The sequence below is a fragment of the Lepidothrix coronata genome, unplaced genomic scaffold (genome assembly GCF_001604755.1).
Source record: "Lepidothrix coronata isolate B3197 unplaced genomic scaffold, Lepidothrix_coronata-1.0 Scaffold38, whole genome shotgun sequence".
In the NCBI taxonomy this organism is placed as follows: domain Eukaryota; kingdom Metazoa; phylum Chordata; class Aves; order Passeriformes; family Pipridae; genus Lepidothrix; species Lepidothrix coronata.
In genome coordinates this window covers 1,437,837-1,461,853 of record NW_016690218.1, presented here as the reverse complement: position 1 = coordinate 1,461,853, position 24,017 = coordinate 1,437,837, and the positions used below count along the sequence as shown (strand labels likewise).

At 36.2% G+C, this 24,017-nt stretch overlaps 1 protein-coding gene across 10 annotated transcripts in view; it reads right to left on the bottom strand.

The window, feature by feature from the left end:
- The window catches only part of CDC42BPA (CDC42 binding protein kinase alpha), a 186,460-nt gene that overhangs the window by 30,824 nt on the left and 131,619 nt on the right, over window positions 1-24,017 (bottom strand). For 5 of the 10 annotated variants that reach the window (XM_017812837.1, XM_017812843.1, XM_017812844.1 and 2 more), the window contains 11 exons: window positions 23,856-23,980; window positions 16,698-16,803; window positions 15,947-16,095; window positions 14,669-14,760; window positions 12,129-12,205; window positions 10,938-10,985; window positions 7,141-7,179; window positions 3,902-4,021; window positions 3,115-3,195; window positions 887-992; window positions 15-151 (listed from right to left, as the gene is read on the bottom strand). In XM_017812837.1, the coding sequence (XP_017668326.1) occupies window positions 15-151; window positions 887-992; window positions 3,115-3,195; window positions 3,902-4,021; window positions 7,141-7,179; window positions 10,938-10,985; window positions 12,129-12,205; window positions 14,669-14,760; window positions 15,947-16,095; window positions 16,698-16,803; window positions 23,856-23,980 (1,080 nt within the window). The remainder of the gene's footprint in view (window positions 1-14; window positions 152-886; window positions 993-3,114; window positions 3,196-3,901; window positions 4,022-7,140; window positions 7,180-10,937; window positions 10,986-12,128; window positions 12,206-14,668; window positions 14,761-15,946; window positions 16,096-16,697; window positions 16,804-23,855; window positions 23,981-24,017) is intronic. The other 5 variants (XM_017812847.1, XM_017812839.1, XM_017812838.1 and 2 more) reach the window with 4 other exon arrangements.

Genomic DNA, 24,017 nt, shown 5'->3' with positions numbered 1-24,017 from the left:
TACTTGACACTTACTCGGACATGTCCTTCATAAGCTGTTCCTATGCCTTTCTGTGGATCTATTCCCAAAGGTCCCTTAGTCTGTTCAGGAGGGATGGGACACACTGCAGGAGCCTTGTCTGCACAGGTCACGTGGCAAGAGAATCCACATACTTGTGAGGAGGAGAAGAAACAAAAAGATTTGACAGTTATTTCTTGTGCGATGCAAAAGTTATGATAAAGATGATGGCACTTATACAGGAACCCTCTCTTTTTTTGACCAACATCTGAATAGTCTCACTGAACTTTGCTACAGCGAGACAGAAATAGAAGTCTGCACACAGCAGCAGTTCATGCTTTTATCTGCTCTAAATCTTTTTTCTCATGTTGAGATAGTTTACGGATACACAGTCTGGTTTCATCCAGGTAAGAAGGAGCCTAAGATAATCTCTGTGATTTCCTCTAGGCCCAACTCTACTAGTAAACTAAATGCTGGAACATCCTCTAAATAATGAGTGTCATTCTGTGTACATGCAGATAGAATAACTGCCATTCAGTACCAATTTGCCTCCTTCTAGAATAAATCAGAATAGGTGTCTTAAATTTTGCCCTGCAACAGAAAGCTAAAAGCTGCTGTCAGAACACCTGACCACTGACTGTGGCCCCTTATTGCTATTTTAAGTAAACTGAACTAAGCTCTTCTACCACCAACTGGAATAAGTGTGTCCCCAGGTAATCTGTTAGGCAAGATATCTGAAGTGTTTGGCTTCTACTGTTGAAAGATTGAAGCATGAGAATCTCTTTTGTTGTTCTAAATATAAACAGAAGGCTCCTGGACCACAAACATTTACCCTGTCATTTGCATCTGTAAGAACTTTAGTTGACACTGTGCTCTCTCAAGTGCTTACCTTCACAAGTGCAGCCCTGTCGTATTAAACCAACCATCAGAGATGTGCACTGATTGCATTTTGTTGGTGTATTGAACGACTTCACTACAAACTGGTGGGCTTTAGGCTGTGAAACAAGCAGACAAGGACGTTAACACCTGTAACACCTTTGAAGAACAGTTATTTTTTTCACAGACATAACAGTGCATAGGTTCATTTAAAAAGGCAGCTTGTTTGTGTTTGCTGAAATGAGATCTGAGCTCCTAACACTTGGGCTGAAAAAATTCCTTATCAGTGCTAGTTGTTGATTATTTAAAGCATCCTCTGTAAATAAAACCATGGAAACTGGACCTTGCCTAAGAACATGAGTTTGCTTCCATTGCAGATAGGAAAGCTGCCAAAATGATTCCACTACACTCTAGAAATTGGATGTGTGTATGTATGTGCTTGGGGGGCACCCAGCTGCCAGCCAAGGTTAACCCACAACAGTACTTTCTAAGCTGCAAATTTAGTGCTCCTCTGTAAGGAGTGTTGCCTTAGTTCAAAGAAAAAGAGAAAACTTCTTAAAAATTCCGTATTTTATGCCAGAAAGCATGACAGATTTCAGTTTTATGGTGTCTGGCAGAGGCAATTTCAGAACACACAATTTAAAAGCAAGGGCTGAAGTTGATAGATGAAGTTGATTTTGAAAGGTCTTATCTTGCTGTTATTCCTTGGGAACACAGACTACATGAGTAAGTGGTTTAATTCTCTCTCTCTCCACAAGGATGGCCGTGCTGATGCTACTATACAAAGGCTAAATGACTACGTAATGTGACAGTATGATTCATAAAAGGCCTTATATAAAATCCAGGAAGCTACTTTGCCTTTCTACATAAAATCCCAGCAAAGTAGCTACTGGTAGAGAAAGGACAGAGCACAGGGTGAATGCAAAGACTGTCCAAAAAACCTGGATAATATACATGATCTGAAATAAGACAATTTTGCGACTAATGAGTAGGTATGTTAAAATTTTACTCACTTTCCTGTTTTTCGCAGTGTAAGGTATCACAGCTAAGGGCTCAAACTTATCCACATTTAATGACAGTTTTACTGTTACAATGGAAGCTTTCTGTCTAGAGATGGATGTCTTGTACTGAAACTTGCAGGGAAACAATACTTAGCTTTAAAAACTTATGCAATCAAAAAGTAAAAAGGTTCTTTAGTGGACATAACAAGTTGTAAAGCAAATCATTACTTACTGAGCAAAATGTTTGCAAAAATTAAATTACGTGTAGAGTAAAATCTGTTTCACATGATTCCAAGTGCACTTTTTTTAATCGATCTACTAATACACTGCCAACAGAACACTGTCTGCTCAAACTACTTAGCTTTCCTTTACACAAATGAATCTTTTGCTACTTTGCAATTTATCAAAGTAGAGAAAGAGATCTATTAGAAAGGCTTACTTACTTCATTGATTAGTTGCAGAAAAATTGTCATTTTTTAAAATACACAGAAGATTCTTAAACCACTTCCAAAACTTTAATGAGAAAATTTTTCCTTTCATAGCTTATATTTTACTCCACATTTGTTTGAATATACATAATCCACTGGGACACATAATTCACTGGGAATTAGCATATACTGACTGGCTTACTTGGCCAAAAGCAACATGACTTCAACAACTGAAGTAAAATCAGTACTTATGCAAGTAAAAACCCAGAAAAACTGGAAACCCTTCTTCCAGCCCAGTGCTGCAGTGCTGGCTGCAGTGCTCACTCCACACTGCTCATAAAAATGCCAATCTATGGTTTCATTCTTAGGCTTACTTTTTGCCTTTTCTCAAAAACAAGCATCTAATTATCTAATTAGACGTGATAATCCGAGACTGGCCTGCAGTGACACCAGTTTTATGGTATGCAGAGCATACACAGGCAGGTTTGTCAGAAAACACCCTCTTCCTAGGATACCTATTTTCCTTTCTTCATTTTCTGGCTCATTTATCTCTTTCTAATGTCCAGACTACCATTTTTCCTATAATCAAATGTCTGTGTACTGCTATAGTGGAATTCCTAGTGTAACTTGTCACAATCCAACATGTAAGAATGAGGGGTTTTAAATTTTAGAAAGCAACCAGCTTGCATATAAACAACCCTTGTAGGCAGTTCTGGTCAGATTAGTGTGATAAACAGTTCTCATGAAGCTGTGGCCCAGGAGTGACATTTCTCCCCTTACTACACAAAGAGTGTGAGTGCTTGACAGAATACCTTTGGTGCAGAGAGTCCTGATCCAATATATGTTGTCCTCATGGTCGGTGTGTGCATTGAACGGGGAGGATGATCTGTAACCTGAAAACAGTCCCCAAAGGATCAATAAGACATCAAGTGCACACTATCAAAGATAGCTTGAATAAAGGAAAAAGACTACATTGCCCCACCCACCCCATCCCCAAGCACACAAGCCATGAAACCAAACTGATTTACACAGGAAAGGATTTGGAAAACCAAATCCCATTTCTCAGCAAAACGACATGCAGGACTGATCTCCTGAATGTCAAAAACAACTTTGTATTATCTTAAGCATTTGATGAGATATTTTCTAATGTAAAATAACTACAGAGTTAAGTTTTTTAACAGGGAAAGGGGATAGATTGTTATCGTTGCAGAGGTTGGCTAATATTTCTTAATAACAAGACTTTCAGCAGGACTCCAAAGTTTGCTTTTACAAACTGCAGTATAACAGTATCTTTGTGCCAACATTTCTTAAATATTCTGAGGATATTTGACTGAGGATATGTTATGAAGAGAGATTATAACTATAATTGATTCAGTACAGTTTCCATCCCTATTCAATTAACCATATGTGAAAAGGAATTCAACATTCCTCAAAATACAGTTCACCACTAGTGCAGAAGGCTATTACAAGGTCCTAAATAGTCTTGCTGCAGAAGAGTGAGCTTCATCCTAAACAAAAGGATTTGCAATAGTAATTTTTGCACAAGTGAAATTGTTACTCCTTAAAAAAAAAGACAAAGATTTTTCAACAGTGAAGTACCTCAATTGGCTCAATCTCACTAGCTGTAGAAGGAGACCTTGATCTTGAATGGAGGTGAGACTTGCTATCTTCATCCCGTGACGGAGTATTAGACAATGTAAAATTCTCAACTGAATCAATCTAGGAGAACAATTCAAGAGAAAAAACAACAACCAAAGAAATAAATCAAAGACATCGTTAAAAAAGAATTCTCAACTCTTACCAAAATAAGATATGGGAGCAGTGGATTCCTAAGAGAGAACTGAGAGGATAAAAATTCAGTTTTAAGCAATTTCCTAATTAAAAACACAAAAATGCAATGAAAATTGTGGAATACAAACACGCCAAGGCTTCTGCTGAGAGGTGAGCACATGCATAAGAGCTGCTAGGTCAGAGGCCTGACAAACACTCGAAGAGACCTGTAATTCAGCATTTTTAAAGGGTGAATATTTTCTAAACACTACTGGGTTTTGTCCACTGGTAGTAGGGATTTGTTAGAAATGAATTCCCATATAGACCATATAAATTACTGTAAACATATTCAGGAGAAAACAAGGAGAAAAGACAGAGCAAACAATGTATTTCCTGGGGCTAGTGTTAATTATGTTTATACAGAGCTGAGGGGGTTTTGTACTCCATCTGAACTACAAAAACATCCTTACCAGGAATACAGTTTCTTCAGGGGAATATTTTCTTAGTCCTTGATACACAGAATGAAACTAAGCCCAAAACAGAGCTACACTGAACAACACGGCATATAGGTACAAACACGTATCTTGGATAACAAGTCATCTTTTGTTAGTTCGACTGAAAAAACTAGAGAAGGCACAATTCTCCCTTGAAAACCAGACCTCTTCACAAAGTTTTCTATGTAAAAGTACATATAAAAGAAAAAAAAAGAAAGGTGAAAATGCTTTTCTCCACTAATAATAAGGCTAAAAGCCGGAGGCCTCCAGAAGGCTCTGTGGCATGCCTGGATTTTTTGCAGCAATGCTATCATCAGCTCTCCATTGCCAAGGATTGGGCTAGCTTGCAGACAAACTAAAATATGCAGCAATGTTTACAGGAAGCATTTGAACATTCCAGTGTTTTTGATCTTGTTTGCCAATGACAATACTAGGAATTCCACAAACTTTACCGCTTTTTGGGAGTCAGATATATTGGCAAGCCAATCTAATACATGCATACACAGTCCTGTTCTCCAGAAACTTAATCATGGTAGCAAACAGGTGCAGTTGCTAGTATTTTTTAGTTTTTTTAATAGCAGTGAGTTATAAGTTTAGTGTCTTCCAGTTTTACCGTAGCCTTCAAAAAAAATTATCAGGTGGAGAATGTTCATCAGTTTAATCAATCTAGGCATATAAACATGCCTGCAAGTATTTCTGAAATGAAAATGGGAAATTCTCACACTGGGATACACCTGTTTACTACGCACAGATCATGTGTTTCAAGCGTTGAGGCAAAAATTAGCAGTAAAGCAAACATTTTGTGCTCAGATTTATCAGAAGCAAATAATAATTGAAACCTTTACCCAGTATTAGAAACTTAGATGCCTTAACTAGTAAATCCCCAAACACATAACATGTTTCAATTATTTTAAACTTTTTTTTAAATTCAGGATAAACATGTAATAAATTGGAGTCCACTGAAAGACTGTTTAACCTTCTACAATTCTACCTTCTCCTTAAAAATGTTACCAAAAAATAAGCCCAATGAGTAACTACAGGCAAATTTTTTCATAGCCAGAAACAGACATTCCTTTTTTTCTGCAACTTAAATTCAGAGATCTGATCTACCATTTCATAAATGTTTCCAGATACTTCAAGCTTTCCCTTTCAAAGTAGCATCTGCACACCAAAGAATTTTCATGGTGTCTGTGAAAAAAATTTAGTACAAGCTTGATATGAATGATGGAACTTTTCTGGAATGTGCTACAAAGCCTTTGTGGTTGAAGACAACTGCTGAAACAGTAACAAATGTATTTTTACTTTACTTATGAACATAGAAAGCCCGCAAAACACACAGAACCTGATCTACCATTACAGAATTTGAAGGGAATTTAACCATCACCTTTGCTGCAGGAACAGGGCCTTAAGCTGTATTGCTGCAGTGATCTCAGGTTCCTTGCTTTAATGAGAAGAACTAAGTACAAAAGCAATGTGATTTAACTATGGTCAACAGTTTACGAAAACAGTGTTCACACCATTCAAATTGGTTTTAAACAAACCCACTACATTATCAAAAGCAGACTTCAATATTTCCTACCAAATTGTAACAGCCTTGCTGTCTTCCACAGGACTGTGCATAGTTGTCTACATGAGTCACCTGTCAGGTCTGAGCCAAAGCTGGCCAGTGTATAAACACATCTTGAGGAGAGGGAACTCCTGAACAGGAGGCACCGCCAACAAAAACAAGCAGTTACCGTAAGCTCGCCTGAGACACTGAGTGGTGAGCTTTGAACTGCCTGGGTAAGGACACTATTGGAGCTGTTGGGCAATATTGCTTATTTATTTAACATTCAGTATAAATGCTTTGTATACTTACTTGTTCCTACCACCATATGTGCATAAAGGAATTAAAGTGGCAGTATGAGTTTAAAATGGACATAACATACCCGGTGCAAATTCAAGTCTGACAAACCTTTGATAACACATGTGAACAAATGTTTAAAAACCCATCATGATTTTTGAAACACCAAAGACTTTTCCAGATTAACCAACTACGACACATCCATTTCTGTTTTCCCTGCATGAGTTTTTCCTACCCTCCTTGATGCTCTACTTACTCAATTCCCTACTTCCCATTTATTTATCTTTGTATCGTGATATTTTCTATCATTTGCTGTGATGTGTCTCCCAAATGCCAAACTTTCACCTTTTATAGGCAACTCCCATAACTTAACATATGCCTTCTGCTAAAGGCAAGGAAATAAACAGGCCATCATTTGATGTTTGCTCATCTTCCCAAACTGCATCTACCTGATTGGCTTCCACACAGAACTTTCACACTGAAATGAGAAAGCACCCAAAGCATCTTCTCCAGTTACTGTGATATTCTGCTCACAGGATTACCAAATGAAATACTCCAAAAGCTTTTAGCTCACAGCTGTAGAACAACAAAAAGCACAGCAGCAGCAGCAGCAAACAGCAGCAGCAGCACAGGACATGCAGTGAGGTAAATACACAATCCATACATTAAACATAGGCATGGACACAACAGGCAAAAAATAAAGGGCCACATAGAGTAAGACAGCCTCTTACACGTCTGCCTTTGTTAGCTGGAATACAGGAAGGAGGGCGCTTTAACAAAGAAAGGAGAATATGTTACAAAACTGAACAGTTGACACATACATCGCCTCAGAATTCCACACTCTGTATCTCCAGAGATAGTGTTTAGACACACACAAACGTGTTCATTTTTACAAGTATTTAAAAACCAAGATATTATGAGGCAAAAAGAGGGAAGAAACAAAGAAAAAGGAACCGCTATTTCAAGCCTGTAGTTTTACACAGGATAATAGCAGGGAAACTGCAGACTACGTTATACTATTAATTTGCATCTCTGTGCTTTGAAACAAGATGAATGAAGTAATCTATTGGGAGCACAATATGTCCAATTTAAAGTATCATTACAAACCAGATTTACTCTAAACTTAATTATGAATGTGCAGGTAAAGTCAAAGCTCTCACCATACACTACTGTGGCTTATTCTGCCCAATACTAAGAATTCAGAACATCATTTATTCTGTGGCTATTTACGAAGTTCAGATTTGTTTAGTCTAACTAAAGCCTATGAGGACTGCATGTGAGGACAGAATGCAGGAGGACTTAAGAAATCTATCTTTAATTTGTAATGTGTTAGTAACAGGGGAAAAAATAGTTTCTTTGAGCATGTGGGAAAAATAATTTTGTCAAGGGAAAGTAGGATTCCATTTTATTATTATTAAATAATCACAAATTCATTCTTAAATAAAATAAGTGGACTGCTTGTAGTAGCTAGTGAGATACACAAAGATGCACCTGGCAAAGAAACAAAACCCAACACTTTCATTATCAGACAATTCTAGTGAACATAGGAGACTTAACACCTACACGATGTTACTGAGAGACAGCCTGAAACACACAGGAGAAACAGCAGCAGAGATTTAGAGATGAGTCTGTTACAGAGTCACTAGGGGTGACTTCCCTCTCCACCATAATCAGTAACCAGGGACTGCAGAAGCCATTCCTACTCCCCTTGCTGTACACAGGAGACACAAGGGTCATTTCTGAATGTGTGGACTTTGACAGCTGTGAGGATTTAGGCACCAGTTCTGCCAACCTGACCAAGTATCTTTTCAAAAGGCAGGACAGCTGGAACCAACAGTGATTGCTACTCATCCAAACAGCGAAGTTACCACTTCTTTCTCAGCAGCTGCAGGCTACAAAGTCAGCAGGACATCTATTTTTATTTCTCTCCAGTAGAAATTGCAAAACTACTGTTTTCCTCGTTGAGAAAATTAGAATTAACTCCAGACATTCATAGAGTACTATAAATAGTTACATTATTTGGATGGCAAACACACAAGACATGCCCACTCTAGTAATCCCAGTACTGTGTACACGTCTACACGCTAAATAGACTTCAGAGATCTCGCAAAGACTGCCTTGTAACTGCAACTGCACGTAATTTTACACACTCTTTGTCCTTTCTTAATGAAGCACAGAGTCTGAAGAAATAATACAGGACATTATTAATATTTACTTCGGGTTCCTGATTAAAAGAGAGGCCTTTGCTGCAATATTGCAGCACTGCATGAGTCTGATCTGAGGACTTCTAATTCTTCCTTGGTCTTAATATAAAGAACCAAAACACTTCCCAGGTTTGACTGAGCACAAATTAATTCTTCTAGAGATGCTGCAAGAAGGGCTGCCCTTCAAGGCAACTACTATCAAAAAGAGTCATTGGAAAGGAAACGGAGGTCACATTCAGTGGGCAAGGATTTTTAGTACTCTTAAGTTCATTTAATATATTGATACTAAACCAACTTGATGAGCTAAATCATGAATAACCATTCATTGCGATAATTCAGAGAATATATATCTATGAATGAATCAAGTAATTGTCCAATAAATTAAATACCCAGAACTGACTTTAAGCACAAGTGAATGATACCACCATTCCCCTACTAATGCAGCTATCAGCTTTATTTCTCTTTCTAACAAAGACAGAATGTCTTGTATTTGCCTGCAAGGTACTCTTCCCATCTTTGAACAGTCAACTCCCTTCTGGAATTTTGTCAGATGAAAAAGAAATCTGCCTTGATGTTAGAGATATTAGACCCTGGCCAGTCCAGTCCAGAGATGTACTTTTGCCAATGTAACCGAGCAAGAACACTCCTGTTGGACTGAAATTGAAGATGTAACGAGGAATTTGACTCCATGTGTAGTAAAACATCTCCATACAACAGTACACACATTAATACCTGAAACTGTACCCCAGACTAAAAGGTGGGTATCTGCAAAGATTTGATCTGGGTGGACCAATCAAGAATTGTTCTTAAAGGATGTACAGCAATAGTTGAAAACTACTCATTTGCATAGAGAAAAAAAATGTAATTTTGTCTAAATGCTTGTGGAAAAGAAATGCTGCCTTCTTCAAAAAAAAACCCAACCAACAATAAATACAGAATTAAGTGCTGAAGTCCTTCAAAACTAATTAGATAGCAAACAGGAAAATATTCTCATCCTAAACTTCCTCTTGAAAAACAAAATATTATCAGCTACTCTGCCACATATGTACCTTATCTCTCTTTTAACAGGTTTCAGGATAGAGTTTTAGATATTCTTAAAGGTACCTTTCTATGAAATAACCTGTTGATACAAACTAAGAGTCCCTAATATTCAGGTAACATAGAACAGTTCTTTAATCCAGACAAATGATATAAATATTATTCATTTATTGTGCATTTACATGACAGGAAACTCTACTCTCATTTTTTTTTGAGTAAGAAAATTCCAATAATATCAGCAAGCCCAAACTTTGCTATACAAAAATGCAGGCAAATGTCTTCTGTGATACCACAGATTTATCTTCACATTTTGTCTAGGGTATATACCCGACTTATAGAGAAAAAGCATCCAGAAAGAAAGCATTCTTTCAAAGTAAGTGAAAGAAAATGAAAGCAGTAGAATAGGCCCATATACTATATCCTCTTTGCTACACCCTTCACAGCAGATATTGCTCAAATAAAATGAATTATATTATATTTCAATGCAAATAGGATTACAGTATGTTAAATACACATGTATAAATACGTGTGCAAAAATAAATATACAAGCACACACAAACGTACACACACACACAATATACCTACAAAGTTGTAATGGATGGGTGTCTACCATGGATGCATAGAATATACTTTGATTTCAAAAAGTTTACTGTTAATTACTTTTATGTGCCTAATATTTCAGTTTGGGAGAAATATAATGCAGTCAATTTTCAGCTTTTAGTATGCAATTAACTAGTCGAAAAATTTCAACTCTCCTGACAGAAAACCTGCACCTCAAATGGCAATAAAAAGTAGTACGTTCACCTCAGTTATAATGAAAATTACTTCTCACAATATAGGCTAAAAAAGAGAAAATATTTTATTTGAGCAAACAGAAATTAACTGTATGCAAGGCAAACACTTTAACAGAAGTGATTAGAAAACTTTTGGAAACAACTAATGATAAAGGAATAATATGAAGCAATAGAATAAAATAAAATAAATGTGCCAGTGATTTTGGGACCAGTTTCCACAGGCCATATCAATAAATAAGGCCTAAAAGCAGCTTTCCTCCATCAGGAAAACTCCTTGCAATTAAGAATTCTTCACCTGCACCTAAAGAAAAACATTTAGCTTAAAATGGAACATCTATATGTATAAATAGACGTAAGTGTGCTATTACAGAAATACTCTCTTCTCCACTGCACTTGCAGATTTTTTAAGTTGACTGCATTAATGTCTGAATATTCCAAACCAATCAACTCGTCTGTTATTAAGGGATTTACTGGGTTGAAAGTCAGACTTACGTCATCCATAAAATCAATCAATGAGGATGAAGAGGAGGAAAAGGAATCCTATTTTAATGAAAACAGCAGTAAAAAAAGAGAGAGAGAGAGAAAGAGATGGATGAAGAAAACTGTGCAATATAAATAAAACTGCAAAAATAAAGAACTGTAAATAATTAGTGGCAATAACAGTTACCTCAGTAAGTTTTCATTAATTGCCTTTCATAGACAATTAATCAATAATCTATCTGTAAAAAACCCAGTGTTTTTCCAGTACTCAAAAATATTCCTATACTCCAAGAAGATTCTTATACAGAAACTTATAAGATAAATGATTAAAAAGAAAACTTAAAAAATTGTGTTAATTGTGAGGACTTCAAGAGAGAACAATGAATTAATGAATACATAATGAAAAGAAAGCACATTCTGGGATATTAGTAACATCAGTGATTATGCCCTTTCATAGCTACATGTAATGACCTCGTACGCGCATCAGGAAAAAAATGGGCAAACTTTAGACAACTATAACGGTGGTGCCTTGTCCCCTCTGAATTCAGTTTGACCAATATTTCATCCCAGCTGTTCTTTTAAGAGAAAAATTATGCATGGCTTACTGTTGATTAAAAAAACAAAAAAAATAAATGTACAGTATTGTTTCAATTTTTTTCTTCCAGGCTTCTACCTAAACTGGTCCTCTGTCTAAAAGTGACAAAGGTAAAAAACAAATTCATTTTTTAAGTATATAGGATCTGTGCAGAGGAGATGAATAGCAGTTATCTGGATTTTACAGATCTGTGTAAAATGAACAGACGATGAAAACAATCTAATAAACAGTATCAAGGACTTCAGGGGATACAATCAAGGATTATTTACATATTTTCTCTCATTTTTATCAAACCACAATCTGTATTACTTGGTATTTTTCTGAATACAAAGAAAAGCCATTTGAACAACTCTGCTTTTCATGTTCACCACAAAATAAGGCAAATTTCTGCATTCAAGGTTTGAGAGAGAATTCACTATGATTACTAGCATTCAAGAGAAGGCAGCCAGCACTGTAAATGACAAACAGTTCTCACATATTATTATATACAAGTATAAATGGGGAAATACAATTAAAATACAGCAGCAAACTCTCAGCAAATATGCACATAACCTGCACACAACACTAGTTCCACTGACTAACAGAGTTAAAACAGCTGTAACACTTACTTCAAATTGATCCAGAGCAGAGGTAGGCGCATTCAAAAATGCCAAGAAAGAATTCTGTGAGTCTTGGTGCTTTACACCTAGAAAACAGCAGCAGGTTTTTAAGCTACAGAAAAATAACTTTTTCATGGAGGACCTTTGCCTTGCTGAATCAGGGTTTGAGTGTCCACCTGAAACACCTACATGTTTTAAAACACGTTGCACCCTTGGTCTGTCTTCCACAGCAAAAGATTTTCTTGTATGAAACATATAAGTGTATGTTTAATTAACCTTTTCCAAGCTAAGATGTCTGTGTGGTATGAGTTCAGTGTGAAAACACACTGTATGTACATGTCTGTTATGCAGAAGGCACTGGTTTCTAATGTGCTTATGCCCATTGGCACCACACGCTAATGCAGCAGGTGCCATCCCTGCTCTAGTCACACGTGGGATATCCTACGATGACAGGACAGCTGGAGCCGACAGCCAGGTTCCACAAAAACGTCCAGAAAACACTGGATGGGTTCCTTGACCCATGCTCTATGATAGGCTGCCATCCCTCACTGCTGAATGCCCAGGAGTAATACAACCCTGGGTAAAGCTTCAAATGTCTCTGTCACACAGCATCATCTAAGTGATGTTCAGCCAGCAAGAGAAGCAGGAATGCTGCATCCCCTGGAGCTGCAGAGGCTGGCACATCCTGACTGTTCCTTTAACTAGCTTCAACTCATAGCTTTTTTTCTTCTTTTCTTTGGGGCATAATTCAAGTTGCTGTGTGGGTGTTTATAGATCACAGATGTGTACAAACTCTATCTTCCTGAATGCTGTAAACGCATTATACACACATACATATAAATACTTATTATGACCAAAGCCTGCAGGACTGTGTGCATCTCAAAAGAATAATGCTATCAAAGGTTACTTCTTTCTTTCAAAAAATGTCAGTGTCTTGCTCTAATATAACCCATAGTGAATGATGAGGTTACAAGAACCGTTTCCTCTTTAAAATATAAATACACCGAAATCCCCTCCAAAAATACTAAAAACAATTTTCAAATTACCTGCTACTGATGATAATTTTTAGCAATCTTTTTCCCCACCTGCTAAATTTCTGGAATATCTTTATAAAGAGCAAAGGATTCAAGTGCTAACCCAAGCAATCCCTACCAAGAAATAAAATTCTACACACTATAGGTTACCCTACCACTGTACACTGTCTACATTTGAATCCTCTATACAATTCATGATGCAAACATATATTTCGTCTCGTAAGAAGAAATATATATATACTTTTTTTTGCTTGTTTTAAAAAAAGAGTAAATGTTTATCTCTGTTTTCACCAAAACAATAAGGTTTTAAATACTGGAAAAAATACAGGGTAAATTATTAATTATAAATTCATAACAGATTATTTAACACAAAGGAAGATTTCAGAACTCAAGTAACCATGCATAATATTTAAGATAATTCAAGAACATATAAATGAAAGCTAAGCATGACAAAGTATTTTTGTCTCCAGGGAGATGCTGCTAACAAGAGCTTCTCTCCAAGCACTTGGAAGAAGCATAATCCTAAACATCAAGATGAACAAAATATCAATTCCCTAAGTCTTATTTGCTAATTGGCCCCAGTAATTTTTTAATATTCTGGATAGGTAGGTTTGAACTATTTTTACAAGTCAACCAGTAGTTGGAGGCCTATATATAGAAAATGACAGTTAAGTACAATACATTATAGACTGACATATCATTAGGTTGCAAAGTCTGAACAATATTTGACATCCCTATGCAGCAACTGTTGCCAGGGTATTGAAATTCTGAAGTTCAAACAGTTCCCTACAGAAAATTAGGTAATTCCATTTGGCCTGAAAAATACTTCTTCCCATGTGACTCATAAGATACAAATATTAGGGCTACTACAGAAACTGCAAAGAATCAGCCAAATCATTAATCATCTCTTAATGAAATTTTTTTCATTGTAGAATTACCAAAAAAGTCTCTTCTCCCAGCAACAATGCAAAATACTGTTAGTCAGATGCATCAGCAATCTCAGAACATACTCTTAATACCACAGCAAAGTAATCATGACCACACTTCTCACTATGTGCTTACATCAACAAAGTCATCCCAGAAACAAATAAATGCTAAAAATTCCTCTGCAGCCGTTTACTCTCTGGGTAGACAGACCCAAAACATTTATAAATTATCAGTATTGAAGTCTAAATACCTTCACCCGTCAAAAAGGAGAAAAAATTAGAAATATATCTATACTTCTAACAGTTTTCTGGCAGTAAATCAACATACCCGTGCCAAATGAAAACAACACAGTTCCAACTCAAATAATACCTTACTGGTGTAAGTGTATCAACAAAACTGAAGCGTATTACAAATACTGAAAGTGCAAATGCAACTGCTGTGGGTACATCTTAACACACAATTGTTGTGCTCATATTTTGTATGCCAAAGTCTGTTGGTATCGTATTTTAGCTGCAAGGTGAACTTAATTGATAAGATGTACCCAACCAATGTGAAACATGCTATTTACTTGGATATCAGCTGCCATACCCTTTTCTGATCTAAGCTCTTCTGTCTCCTTTTTCAGCCTTTCGACATCTGCCAACAGCTCCATGTTCTTCTTCTCGGATTCTTGCAATTTACTTCAAAAGAATACAAACAAAAAACTTATGTAAGTATTGAGAAACCACTTTTTTCTGTCCAACTTTGCATGTTATTTAAAAATTAATGCCCAGCAAGTTTCATGATGTCTTCAAATGCCAGAATGAATTCAGAAATCTATCGAGATCTGTTTAGTATGGTATCTTATAAAAAAAAAAAAACACCAGAAAAAAAGCAATTAATTGTTCCCATTTACCCATTAAATAGGCTTGTGTTTCTAATTTCTAAATAATTGTGTGAGCCTGTATCCTGTAAAGGAGAAAAAAAGACCACATATATTTTTATGCTTAAAATCTTGGGGGTTTTAAATTTGTTTCTTAATTCAGTGCCTGTGATACTAATAGATTAAGTTGAACTATTTTTTTCTCAGTTACTTAAGAATTATCCAATTCGCAGCTGACAGGTAACACTACTATGTGTTTTGAGCACTTTTCTCATTCTTCCCTATCAGAGCAAAAACTGGTTCTCTTGTTCTTAGAGGATCTCCAATGTTGCCTGTCATCACGTTACCTGGCCTGAAAAACAAGCAAGGTTTGTGAACTAGGTGTTCCCACTTTACAGGTAACATACTTGAATCTCAGCTCTGTCCAACTGCTTCCCTAGAGCTGCAAAACACAGCAGCGCTCTGAGCTAGACACCTAGAAATGGAATGACTCCCTACCAGTCCCTGCTTCAGGCATCCACCCAACTCAGAATACATTTTGTTGGGATGTGAGGGTGACAGGGTGGAAGAGAGTCTGAGGAAGGAATAAAAGAATTCATAATATTCCATAGTCATTATTAGTTACTACTGTGTAAATCACTACGCAATAATTGATTTTAGTCAGCTAACCCAATGCAGCTATCAATGGAATGGAAAAGAGTATGTTCTAAGACACAAAACCAAACTCTGCTTGGATTTGAACCTGTTATCACTATGAGGAGAGATTACATTACTGAAGAGAAAGCGTCCCCTCCGGAAGTCTTCAAGATTTCAGTTTTCCCCAGTTGGTGTTCAGCTACTCGCACACTGATGAGAGATATGGTCTTTTTTCACATTTGGATATTTGAAACCAGTGTGATCATTCATTTTCAGATTTTGACAGACAAGATAGTTACAAATAATGATTTGATGGCATTTCCTGAGAGGTATCAAAGTAAATTTGCATCAGAGCAACTCAGTCTTACCACTCTGTAGAGATACAGGAAGCTTTGACTTTGTTCAACTCATCTTGAATAGCCTGTTTGGCTCGGATTTCAGCATCAAGAGCAGACTGGAGCTCCAACCTTGCAGACATATCCAGTTTTGCAAAGCGGCGCATCTTCCACGGCATGTCCTAGTAAAGAATAAAAAACGGGAGAAGAAAGAGTAAGTATAAAGAAAGCTGAAAATGAAGAATGTAGCTAACTTCAACAACTTCGTTTCTCAGTCTATTATGTGCTTAATGTAAGAGTTCATTAATTCCAAAGTAATATAAAATTAAAAATTAAGAGTACACCAAGAATGTTAGTAGTAGTATTATTTTTGAACTCTAGTAATATACAGGCAAAATGAATGTTATATGCTGATATCAAAAGCAAAGAGATTTTATGAATTCTAGTTTTGATGTGCCTCAATTCCAATGACAGCTACAAAGGACATTCACATTTCAAAAGTGAAAGTCTTGACGGTTTCATGAACCAAAATACAATTTCCTTCAACAAATTCATATACAAAGTAGCTACTTGAACAATACAATAGACAAAATCACATTAAAATATATTGGTATTTAATTAACTGAAAAAGAATAAATTTGCTATTCAGTTTATTCAGAAGGGAAGCTCTAGGAAAGTTTAACTTTTGATTAACACAGACAGATTATTACTGCAGCTGAAACTATCAAATTAGTGTTTTTTTTCCAAACAAAAACCCCTCTGACATATGGAAGTAAAGTCTTACTGTAGCTCTTGCACCCAAACTGGAGTTCCTCAGGGCTTCCAGCTCTTCTGTCATTTTAGAGGCCAAGGCTTGAAGATAACCTCGAGCATCTTTTTCATCACTTACCCTAAACAATTACATAAGAAAAATACAGTGTTTTAACCAAAGAATCTAAAGAAAAAACAGAAGTCTCTTCACCAAAATAACAACCGGAAACAAATAAAAGCAGAATACAAAAGAAAAATCATAAAACATAAGGAAATGAACAAACAACAAAAAACCCCAAACAGAAAACCACACAGAACTAATTCTTTGCTGCTTTGTGGAGTTCCATTAAACAATATGCATCGATAAGGAATGAAGAGTGAAGAAACATATATCTGAATATGTAATATATGTCTCAGTAAAAACATCAGCTACCTGAAATTGAAACAGTGGGAAAGAAACCTTTCACAATTCATCTTATTTTTAGGGAGCAAATTAAGATAAAATTCACATCCCGGAATTAACAATTCAGCTGTCCATATAATATTGGAATTAGTGGTTGGCTTTACTGTACCAATTGACTAGAAGTACTAGTAGTTAAATCAAACAGTGATGTTACTTCAAGAAATGCTTATTAAATAGGGAGAGTCTACTTCTTATGTTATTAAGGAGCATAAACTAGAAGAGGCCCTCTCATCTAGAGAGCTTGTTTTCTATCAAGACATGTTTTCTGGGTGTAAAGACAACAAGGAGGAGACATGTCTGTTTTTCAGATTCTTTGATCATTAGTTACAAAGAAAGAACAACAACTTTCTGTGATTAATCACAACAGAAGGTTCTTTCTTCACTTTGCCTCAGGTGTTAACATAGAAAAGAAAGCTGGTAAATAATTAATTCACTGAAACTAAGTAGCTTATGAAAAACCTAAAACAAACAAACAGAAAAAACCCTAACATCACCCCTCCTACTCTATTTCCTTACGTGCCTGGCTCTGAACATGTTCATTTTGCCCACAGAAGAGCAAACTCATTTCTGCAACACCAGGACATATGCAAGTTCCTGAGCTAGTCTCAGAGACCAGCAGTCTAATACCACAGTTTGATCACAGTAAAGTCTATCAGCACCAAACACTGAAATGTTTAGGATGTGGTCTAATGAATGAACCCTAAATAATTTAAAATAAAATACAGGAAAGTGGGAAAATAGTTTTTCTATTTCACGAAGTTAACTTATCCTTGCTTCCTGATCTTCCCTTAGTAACTGTAATCCTGAGTATGTTGGACTGGAGATGAGAGTTCTCTAGATGGTTAATTTTGTCTCAGAGTGACCTTTCTGCAGAAAGTGTTTCCCCCTCCATGCCTACAGAGCAATATAAGTTTTTCTGGTTTATACTATGGGGTTCACACACACACTGAATACAGTAATGGTGCTACTTGCAAGTTTACCATTAATTATAAAAACATAAAGTTTCAACATAGACTTATAGATAGTCACCAAGAGGCAACAGAGAGTACAAACTCTGAACTGCCATGGGCAAGGGAGGAACAGAAAAGCATTCCCAGAGTGGCCTCAGGGCAAGATCACAGTGTGAAAGCCATGGGCTAAACATCTGCAGGTTGTGGTGACTTCTGAGTGGGCAGTTTAAGATTTATATAAGGAAGACAGACTGCTTTAATACAGAGGAGGCAAAGGCAAAATTAGCGACCATTTCCCACGAATCTCACACCCAACAGGAAAAAGTAAGTACTTATTCATGCCTTAGGTTTTCTCTTCTTTGTCTCCTGCTTATAATTTAGTTCAAGAGGTGGGGAGGAATCTAGGAAAACTGCACATGTCCTGACTATTAAAGTCAGTGAGAGTTTTGATATTAATGAATCCCTATTTTTTTCCCAAGGTATATCAGAACTTGATGGAAGCAGCATATCAACTTCTTTTCTCAAAACGTTCTGGATGACACATTTTGACAACTAGATAATCTTGGCCTACCCAAACCACTTAGGCTATAGAAGTGGGCAAAAGATATGAGAAGTAGCTTAAGATGCTTTTTGGGCACATAATTAAATACATTGTGAAAAAACTGTAAGCAGGAATAAAAAGAATGTGAGGTTCTCAAGGTGAGAAAGTAAGTTTTCCTGAGGTACTTTTAATGACACACAAAATCTTTGCTGAAAAAAGGGACAATGCCACAATGAAAAATAAAATTAAATTGGTGGTTTATTTTTTAACTTTTCTAAATGAAGCTGAAAAACTTTAGGTGTCCAACTTCTTTGTCAATTTTTATCATGCCATATAGACCCATCCATACTTATGGAAAGTGAGAAAACATCAGTTATTTGGTTTATGATGCACAGAACCTTCAGGCTCTAAATGCTGAAAATCTGCACATGCAAAAACCTCAGAGAGATGTTCCACAGTCATATAGAAAACCAGAAAATGAAAACGTAAAGTCAATGTTTACAAGTATCTGTACTGAGTTCAAAGGAACTCCTCAGACTATGAAAAGACAGTAAATAAAAGAAGTACAATTTGGAACTGAGGTAGTTTTGTTGTCCACTAGGTGGCAAAATTCTCTCAATAATGACATACATTGATGGAACATAAAGCGGACCCAAGAGCTCTCAGAGCCTTTTTATTTGTTACTGCTTTGCTGGCGTTGTTTCATTTAGTTGGTTTAAAAAAAAAAAAAAAGACCAAGAATGGTAAAGTTACTCTTAGTAATGTTTCTCCCTTGTCCTCATTGTGACATAGAGCCCTGACAAGCACAGCAAGAGACCTAAGGAAGAAAAGTTCTTCAGGTTCCACCCAGTCATTTCTTTCTTTACTGAAAATTGAGTTTAACTGTTCTGTTTTCGTATCTCACATATATTTATTCGTATATAATTACCCTTGCAAGCTTAGTTCATTAACTATAAAGAACCTAGAACAGCAGTACAGTACAAATTCCTGTAAAATTAAATTTAACCTTTTGGTTGGAGAGCTAACATCATGATGACCTCCAAATAACGACTGGCTGTTATCTAGTATGTAATTTTTCAGGATGCTCGGAAAGTCAGACTCCCTGGGTCCCCAGGTGGGATATTTTACAGTACAAAATGGACCCAGAGGACCAGAGACTTTGCTCAACAGGAGTGATCTTAAAGACCTGGGATTTTACACCGTGATCGATCTCACCTGATTTAAAAACCCCAAGGAAATCTGAGAGTCATGACCCCCATTTCTCCTGTAGTTTCTCAAGGCTTTTACATTTCTGTTGTTGTATCAGGATGCTCAAAGCAGACTTAACGTTTTCCTTTATCCCCGCTCTCTCCAACAAAATTTGGTTTTTTTTAGAACTACTTCTCTAAAAATTTTCAACATTTGACTCTGCTCTCAAACCCTGAAATTTCCCCCCACCCTCTAGATTTTCTATTTTAGAGATAATTCTTACTATTCTTACCTCAAGTAGAATGTGTCTCAGAATTTTCGCTTTTTGAGTTTCTTACAGTTGAATTTGCCCGTAATTTTTGTTAAATCTTTTTCACAATTTTTGTGTGCTTTCTTCTGAGAGGAACCAGATTTTTTATGTTTGATTTACATCAGAAATGTCAGAGGGAGGGGGAAAGGGGAGAGTTCGCATTTTTTTGTTTGCTTGTGGTTTTGCTCTGTTTTTTTTTCCAATGAAATCAATAATTCAGATAAAATCAACCATAATATAAAAAATACCTGACTGACAAGGAAAATATGAACTGAATCTTCCGGTAAACAACAGCCACAGTTGGCCTGCTGAATCTAAGCCCAACATCCATTCTGTAGGTAAAACAGGTAGGATTTAGCTCATTCACAGAAACATACTCAGCAATACAGAATTATCCATTTGACATAGTTGTCTAGGCTTCCGTTTCAATCAGCTGTGAGAAAAACAGACTTCTACAGTACTAGCCATGGGATTTGTTTTAGTTGTCTACATTAGGACTTCTGCAGCTAGGTTACATGAACCCCTCCCAGAGAGACTAATAAGATAAGATTCTTGCCAAGTACTCTGGGAATCACTACCAAGATTTTCACTGACCTCCTTTCTGCACAGCACAGAAATACGGTACCACGGCTATTTAAAAGATTCCTTTTTAAAGTGACTGCATTAACCTCCAATTCCTTTCCTCTTTCCCATAGGAAAATTTATAGCTGACTATAAAAGCCTCAATATTTCTTACTCTTGTCAAGGAATGATGAGTGATTTGGTTAATATAAACTTGTCAATATAATAGCTCCATTAAGGCTGAATGATCTGTGAGGATCTGTTGTGTCCACAACAGAATTTGCAATGAAAGTTTGATTCAAGTGTTTATATTAAAACTTTGCCTATATTTACAGTATCTTGGGATAAGAATAGCAAAATTAAAAGGCTTTTGTACATTACCTTTAAAACAGATACAACGAAGCAGAGTTAGAAAGCAGGGAAAGGCTAAAGAGAATGTGACAGGCCATTAAAATTACTCACAAGTTATAAAATCTCAAAGAAATAGCAATTTAGAAAGGCCCAAGGAGTCATGAAGAAAGTAACAATCTTAACCATCCAATCTTAACCAACAAGGGATTTGAATAGTGGGGCAAATTTCCTGAGAGAGTTATCTATTAGATGGCAAAGTACTTAAAGGAAGTGAGGAACTTGGGCTTGTGTTACTCAAAACAGGGCCAGAAGGAAACCCTTGACTACTACAGGCAGCTGAGCAAATTATTTACAAACCCAGTAATCAATTCCATCTACTACCTCCTATCCTTCCTGAATCACGGTACAAAAAGAAGATAGCAGCTTTTAAGAGGGGGCAGGTATGCATCCAAAATACATATTTTAATGTAATATTTTAAAATACAATAATTATAATAATATATATTTAATATAATAATTATATATAAAAATTATATTAAAATATAATAAGAGAAAAATCTATTAGTTTTGAAGAGACAGCCTACAAGCTCTACCCGCCTTTGGTAGCTCCATTCTGTTGTCATACTGAAGATGTACACAGGAACTGATTTAAATTGCATGTTCCTCTGAGGAAAACATAGGCTTATGACTCTTTAAATAAGTCTAGTTTTCTTCAATATTAGGTGGGGTTTTTTTCTCCTTTAAAGCATTTATCATTATAATAGATGCTTAAATACTTCATACAGCACCCCATGTTCCCCAGAGAAGGACCTAGTTTTGGTATGCAGTGCTGAATTCTAAGGACAGCAGATGAACATGATCACATTTTCTAGGTAACACATGGAAAAGTCTAAACATAACAAGGAAAAAATGTGACCTAAGATAAAGGCTCACATAGTTGAAAAAAATTTAACATAAGCAGAGAAAACTGAGTGTGTATAATGAAAATTAAGTGAAAATTGAGATGTGTATAGTGATGACAAACTGGAACCAAGCAAGATTTTTTGACTCCTTAATGTCTGCCCACAGTGCTTTTATTTTTTTTCTTTTCAGATAATTCTTTAGTTTTTAGTTCCATACTTTTTAAAAGACACTATATTATTGTAAGGGATCAGCAAAATGGTGTCTGTCATTCAGAAATTTAGGCTTGCATGCTTCTGGATCTTTTTTCATTAAGTATCTTTAGAGATAACAAAAAACTCAAGCCCAAATCCTTTTACCACGCCACAGTGACATCTCTAACATGAAAAATGCTTTATCATATACCTGAACCACATCAGTAGTACATCTTAAAATATTAAACACTTTCATAAAATGCAGAAGGTACATTCTTAATGGCTTTTGGTACATTTTTACATCGTGTTAAGTAAAAGAATCCACAACTAATTCCAGTTTGTTTTTGTCCATAACTGCCAGGTTCTATGAGTGCTTTCACATGTAAATTTGAAAAACTGGGTTTGATTACCTTGGTGCATTACGACAGATAAGTACTACCTTTAAACAACAAGGAATGTGAAATAAAAGACTTGTCTGACTTGTTATCTTGATTTTTTCTCTGAATAAACATTTTTGATTGGTCAGAAATTTAAATTCATTTAAACAATTTTTAAGTACTTTTTTTAATTTCTGTGACACAGGTTGTCTACTACACCCACAGTTACGAGAGACAAGATATAAAAGGAACATGGACAAAGCGGACCCTTTAAACTTTTTACCTTCTGGTACAAATACAAGGCCTTGAGACACTAGGACTTCATAACACGGAGCAGTATTACATAATCTTATGTAAAAAACACTGTTTAAATGAAACCCAGAAGATGGCCCTTATTTCTTGTTATGTATTCACATGGCAGTATTCAAAAGCTAAACTTCTCTGTATCTGGACAACAAAATTATACTGACATTACACCACCACCAAACTATACTGACATTACACCACCACCAAACTAGGTTTCACTGAAACAATGTTTCCCATCTTTCCCTGGATACAACAAATTAGATTTTTTCACTAACATGAGATGGGAAAAAGGGAGGGGAGGGAATAATCAAGTAGTACGAGAAAAAAGATTAGTATATGATTATGTATATATGATGATGTCTTCCCACAAATGGATGATCTGTAAAAAAAAAAAGTGAATGCAATCTGGTTTTGTAGATGTGAAACACTGCAATGGACCATTAAAAGGAAGGGGAGATAAGCAGGCATGGAGGGAAAAATAAAGATAGACAAAAAACCTAGAATACAGCATCTTTTTCCCTTAATAGTTTCAACATTTTTTTTTCACAGAAACATAACATCATTATTTAGCAAAAGTACTATTAGAAACATCACTTGACTGGCTTTGTGGTAGTCTCAAATGCCCTCCTTGTAAAAAATCACATAAAAGTTGCACTGTATTTGTTTCATTCTGCCACATGCCAAGCAGATGAAGGAAATTAATGCCCAGACACAAACACTCTCAAGTCACTGCTTTTCCCAGGCTTGTTCCCCCTTGGAGGCGTGAGCTCAGCACATGATTCCTTTCAGCATTTTTCCACAGCCACAAACCACACCCAATGACCACGATTCTTCTGCACTTTAAAAAGCTGTATTTGGTAAGACACTTTCACTCTTAAGGAAGAACAAAATTTTCTGGATTTGTCTATTACTAAAATCTCAGACAAAACCCCAGACGGGTGTGAGATTTCACCTAAGCACTTCCAAGTGCCTTGTGCAGAGACAAAAATGCAGTAACAGCCCCACCACATATTGAGGGGATTCTGTAATGACATGAGAGCAGAGTACTCACCATTGGATAATCTCAGTAATTTGGGCCTCCCAGTGGGCCACAGACTCCTTCTTATCAGCCAGGTCTCTCATCTCTTCTTCCAGCTGCCGATTATTCATACTCAGCCTCTCGAACATGGCAGTGAGCTGAATGAGAATTTAAACAACTTATTAAAAGTATAAA